The sequence below is a fragment of the Neolamprologus multifasciatus genome, chromosome 8, assembly GCF_963576455.1.
Source record: "Neolamprologus multifasciatus chromosome 8, fNeoMul1.2, whole genome shotgun sequence".
NCBI lineage: Eukaryota > Metazoa > Chordata > Actinopteri > Cichliformes > Cichlidae > Neolamprologus > Neolamprologus multifasciatus.
In genome coordinates, this window is record NC_140446.1 from 26,698,527 (window position 1) to 26,704,526 (window position 6,000).

The following is a 6,000-nucleotide window of genomic DNA, read 5'->3' on the forward strand; positions in this document are numbered from 1 at the left end:
CCTGAAAACTGAAGGCTCTCCCTCCCATTCTACTTTTAAATACTCTAGGAACAACAAGTAGGCCTGCAGAGCGGGAGCGAAGTGCTCTAATAGGGTGATATGGTACTACAAGGTCATTAAGATAAGATGGGGCCTGATTATTTAAGACCTTGTATGTGAGGAGCAGGATTTTGAATCCAATTCTGAATCCAAGTCTGGACTTCTTTAAGTTACTTGAAGACGTTTCACCTCTCATCCGAGAAGCTTCTTCAGTTCTAAGGACAAATGGTGGAGAGTCCCAGATATAAACTTAGTGGGAAATGTTCAAGAGCTTCCATTCCTGCAGTGATTTGTGACTTACTCATTGACAGTGGGATGAAAGTACTGGGGAAAAGCAGCAGATTAGTCAAGTGCTGTCAAGAGCACAACGAGCTACATTTTGTTGTAAATGCTGTTAACCAGTGAGGTCACAGTCTACAAGCTCTAGAGCTTGTAGACTGTGACCTCACTAGTTTGCTGTTGTCAGTTTATATAACCTGTGGAAAACTTGAAATCATGAATCTCCAAAGAAAAAAACAAAACAAAATTTCTTTTTCAGTTTTTCTTTTGTCTTCTTTGTTTTAGCACCTGCCCTCTTTTTGGGGGCATGTAAGTGTTTTTCAAGTTTTTAAAATTGAGAGAAGGCCAAATGTTATCACTGATAGAAACATGTAGTCTCAGTGTAGTTGGCACTGCACTGCTCATGCTAACTCTAAATTTAGCAACAGGGAAAATGCAAAAACATCTGCAGAATTCAGCGAAGCTCCTCAGTGAGCTAATTGAGTTTTCTCTTTGTAGAGCATTAACTTTGTCCTTTGTTTAGTTCTCTAGTTATTTGTTGCTCCACACTGATGAAAAGAAAGGTTACTAGAGTAAACCTGGTTCTCTTTCAAACCTCGCTTGGTATTCCACTTTGGAAAGCACCCTTTGGCATGACCCCCTTTATAACAGCCCTTGGACCCATACCTGACAAAGTAGTTCTTCCTGATGTCCATGCAAATGGGCTCTGCAATGAGCCAAACTCAGGTTGCAAGGTTATGATAGTAGCCAAGGTTGTCTGTCAAACCTCTCTTGGTAGCTCACTATGGTAGATGTAGACCCCTCTGAGATTGCATGGTCCAAACACTATAGCTTCTCCACCCAGGAAGAGCACCACCTCACACAAATTTAAGAGCCCACTGAGTGTGCCAGTGAAGGTTAATGTTAAGGCAGTAAAACCTAACAAATGGATGTGGAAATTTCCAACTAGCAGCTGCACAGATGCTCCTGCCAAGAAACACCCTTAAAAAGGGCCCATGAGGTAGAATGTGCACGCAGGTGCGCAGGAGGTTGCTATCCCTGGCATTCATATGCCATCACAATATCGTCTACCACCCACTGTGACAGCTGGTATAGGCTTCCCTATGTGCCAAGGAGCCTGGAACACATAGAGCTGATTGCTTTTTACAATTCCCTTATTTCTGTCTACATAAATGCATAATTCTCAGACAGGACACAGCGAATTAAGCCGCCTCTCGTTCTCATCAGCAGATGGCGGGGTGAAAGCTTATAGCCTGAGAGCGAGGTAACAATAGGTAGACTCCCTAACCTTAGGCACTGGGTTAAGGCGCAGAACCACTTCACTATAGTTGGGTTTATCTCTGAAGTACACACTATTTGCCATCATAAGGTCAGCATGTGGAAAGAAGTCTTACACCATGAGCGGTCTCAGTCAGCCTGAAAGGGAGACCAGACTCATTTACATTTAGCCTTTCAAATGTCAGGCTGAGAAAATTAACTCAAATGCTGATGACAAATCTGTCTGCAAGGCCTAGTCACTGCACAAGGCAGAAGCCATGATTGATTGTGGAGCAGACAAGCTAGCTCCGCCATCCATGGCCAAGCTGTTTCAGTGCCTCACCCAGCTCAGTACTGAGGGCATGTGGCTGAGGAAATGAATACAGCAGCATTCCCGTGAGAGGGTCTGGTTTTATCCATAATCACTAATACTCAGCCTTGAGAGCTAGCAATAGCTTCACAAATACAAACACAAGCTTCGTTGACGTGCTAGCTTTGTTGCAGACCCACGTGTTATAATTGCCTGCATTTGTATAGCGCTTTACTCAGTCCCTAAGGACCCCAAAGCGCTTTACACTACATTCAGTCATCCACCCATTCACACACACATTCACACACTGGTGACAGCAAGCTACATTGTAGCCACAGCTGCCCTGGGGCGCACTGACAGAGGCGAGGCTGCCGGACACTGGCGCCACCGGGCCCTCTGACCCGTAGAAGAATAATATTTTCCACCTATTTATTCATCCATTCTCTTCTACTTATCCTTATCAGGGTCACGGGAAGCAACCATAGGGTGAAAGGTGTTATACACCCTGGACACAACGCCAGTCTGACGCTAAATCTTGTGATGAAAATATTACAGTGTCAAAAAAATTCCTGAAACAAGAAAAACTAATGTTTGAGGATCAGCAAACAGTTAAATGGATAATCCTGTTCCAGGACCACCGAGGAGCTTTAGTGATCTTCACAGGAAAGAAAGCAAACATGCCTGATGTGGGGACAGGGGCTGAGATAAGAGGGGGGACCCCATGTCCTTTAGGGCTGCCACAAACGATTATTTTGATAGCCGACTAGTCACCGATTATTTTTGCGATTAGTTGACTAATCAGATCATCATCCATTGTACGTAAAACGACAGTTTATTGCACCAGCAGCATCTGCTCTTATATAACTATCACTAGCTTACAGCTCGAAGTGTTTAAGGTATGTGCTAACTAAAAATAAAGACAAGACGGTAGTTTATTAAATTTTAATGAAATGTGCAGATTGTTTCGGTGAAGTTTAATAAACTCAGCCGATTTACTCAGGAACAAATAAAATACTGAAAAAAGTTATCTAAGTGACTTATATATCATGTTTAACCTGAGTATCAAAAGACTGCAGTGGGTTTGAAAACGATTTGCCGGGAGTCCGGTGTTCTCACGGGCTCTAGTTAGCCTAGCCCCCGGCTAGCTATCGAGCTAGTGGGTAACAGACGTCTCCGAAAACGTCGGAGCGCTTTTGAAAATATGTGGTATCTTGATAAACTGAGCAGATATTTGAGGTTTACACAGCTACATTCTCGCCTGAAAACACGTTAAACGTTTATTTTGTGACCCAGAAAGAATAATAAGAGTAATATTAAAACTAACTAGCTGCCGCCATTGTTGGAAACTGAGCTGGGCTGCGCTATGAATTCTGGGACACAGCTTCTTCTTCTTCTTCTTCGCGGTTTAACGGCAGCTGGCATCCTTGCACATGCAGTGCTGCCATCTTGTGTTTCAGTCCGTTATTACACTCTTAAATCCTACTACTTATTCCTGCGTCTTTTGGGATCTTACAAAGCTTCAAACGACGCGTCGACTATTAAATCTGTCGTTGACGATTTTGATAGTCGACGTAATCGTGACTAGTCGACTAATCGTGGCAGCCCTAATGTCCTTAAAGTGATTGGTCTGTTTTAGACAGACATGGCTGTAGTGGAGCTTCTGTGATTGTGCATGCCAGAGTGCTTGACTACAAGCTACACAAAACCATGCATTCATATAGTGCTTTTTCTCTATACTATACACTATACAAACACTTTATCTCACATTTGTAGCTGTTCTTAATTTGACAGTTAGCTTAACTGTTTTTTTACTTCACATTGTCCCATCTGTTTCCTAGTGGGGGCACCACAGTGAAGGCAGCAGGCAATATTCTGGATGACATTGGCAACATGTTTGATGACCTGGCCGACCAACTGGACGCCATGTTGGAGTGACCTCCCAACTTCTGTCCTGCACACAGAAAAAGTTTCTGTCTCAAGGGAGCAGCAGACAGAAATCCGAACAGTGAGCACGGGGTCAGAGGGGAAGAACAGAGAGCGTGGAGCTCAGCACTTCCTGGGGTTTAAGATCAATCAGTTTGTGAATATTTGAGGACTTTCCTGCACAGCCTTTCCTCTGTTTTTGAACGTGAGCACTTCGCCTTAGGACACACACCTGGGAAAGTTATTGGAGGGAGTACAAACATCCGCCAGAAGAGCTTCCCGATGTTGTATCTTCAGTATCACTAAAAGGGAATAAGAGTCCATTGTATCCATGTAACCTGTGTATATACAGACACGTGTTTATGTGTGTAGTCAAATATCTTTATACTGAACATATTGACCTGTGATTATATTTATACTTATATATGTTGGGTTTTTTAACCAAAAGAGTTCCTATTGGCTGCTTTAACCCATTCTATTGTATATTAGCAAGATGAACTAATATGTATATTTTGCTGCTTATGGTCTGTATGTTGGGGAAATGATTGTTTAATATAGGGAAAGAATCATATTTCATAAATGTACATTGGATTGGCGTGGACCTGTTTTAACACAAGTGTTTGTTGTTGTTCTTTAAAGCACTGTTACTGTCAGAGAAAACAGATGCTGATCGGTTTTAAAGTTGTTTAGTAACAGTGCTCCTCTCAGGTTGGTATGGTACCGTCAGCATGCTGTTTCATTTCAGCAGTGGCCAAAACATTTCGTGGAAGGCAACATGTTAATGAACTCAGAGTGAACATGGAGTCTTCATTTGCTGCCAAAATGTTTAATTGGCGTATTAACTGATAGTTATATATTTAATTATATATTTAAATGAACAAACTCGATGTGAATTTGACATCAAATTTTTAAGAGGCTTTTAATTTTTTAGAACATTGTCTCTCCCATTTTAATTTCACAATCAATCGTTTAGCATTTCCTGTTTCCATTTTTTTTTCGTTCAGTGTTAAATGTTGTTCCAGCAGTGTTCAGACTAAATCCCACAGAGGTTTTATGCGCCAGATTTCTGACAACATTTAGCAATTAGTTGCATTTGTCTTACACTCTTATAGGTCTTTGAATGGCTCACAAAATATGTCACAAACACTCTGTGGCGGGGCAGGGGAGGGGCTGGCCCAAATGGTGGCTGAGCTGGTGGCCACATGGAGGGAGCAGGCGGCGGTGTCGCGCTGACAAGTGGATGAACTGCAGGACCAGACCGAGAGCCGGATGCACGTGATTGTGATTCTGGCGGCTCGGCTCAGTTCCTGGCCAACACCGCTGCCGGCGCACCACAGGTGTATGGGAGTGGCAGGTGTCCGACCTGCTCCGGTCCCCAGGGTGAGGCCAGCCAGGATGCCGTCTGCCTCCACACCCGTACCCACTCCTCAGGTGGAAGCAGCTGGTGCATGCTGGTGCCTGCACCCATTCCTGCTCCCCGGAGGAGGGCCGCTGAGCAACCTCCGCGTCCACCACCAGCTCGCTCACCTCCTCAGCCGGGGCCGGAGAAACTGTTTGTTGTTAAAGAAGAAAATAGAAGACTTAGTTTGTGGGATCAAACTGGTTTAATTTGTAGAACTGAGTTGTAAATTGAGAAAATGATTACTTTAAGTTTTGTATCAGTTAAATTACTCTGGCGTACTTCAGCCTCCGTAGAGCAGGGACCAGTCTCATAACTGTAAATAACCAGCAAAGTTTGATAAGAACTTCACTTTGGATTTTTGTTCTTCTGTTTGTTTGTTCTCTAAGAACAATCGCTTGTTCCTGCTGCAGTGAAGACATTTGTCAGCAGATGCTAAATCTATTGTAGCACTGACAGTTACTCCTGTACCAATTTACTTTAAAATTCTCTTTTAGAGAATGGAGTCGAATCTCTCTCCCAAACCTTTGCTGGGAAGATTTGGTTAATGGAAGCTGTCATGTTTTTACATTTTTTAAGATACCAAGCATGTTCACATTCATGCAACAGCTTTTTTTCTCTGTGGTTTTGCTCTTCTGTTTTGTTTATTAATGTTTCCTTCTGAATTCTGTGTCAAACCAGAAATAATTAAAGGGATTTGTACTGACAGGGTGCTGTTGTTTTGCTTGTCAATATAAAATATGCATTATTATTTCAAGATTTTCCATTTGTTTTGCCATTCTCATTCTTTACA

The 6,000-nt window shown here is 42.8% G+C and overlaps 1 protein-coding gene across 2 annotated transcripts in view; it reads left to right on the forward strand.

The window, feature by feature from the left end:
* The window catches only part of caskin2a (CASK interacting protein 2a), a 66,253-nt gene extending 60,621 nt beyond the window's left edge, over window positions 1-5,632 (forward strand). For both annotated transcript variants that reach the window (XM_085171346.1, XM_085171347.1), the window contains one exon: window positions 3,724-5,632. In XM_085171346.1, coding sequence (XP_085027472.1) covers window positions 3,724-3,820 — 97 coding nt within the window. In that variant the 3' untranslated portion in view covers window positions 3,821-5,632. The remainder of the gene's footprint in view (window positions 1-3,723) is intronic.
* Window positions 5,633-6,000: the final 368 nt, after the last annotated feature.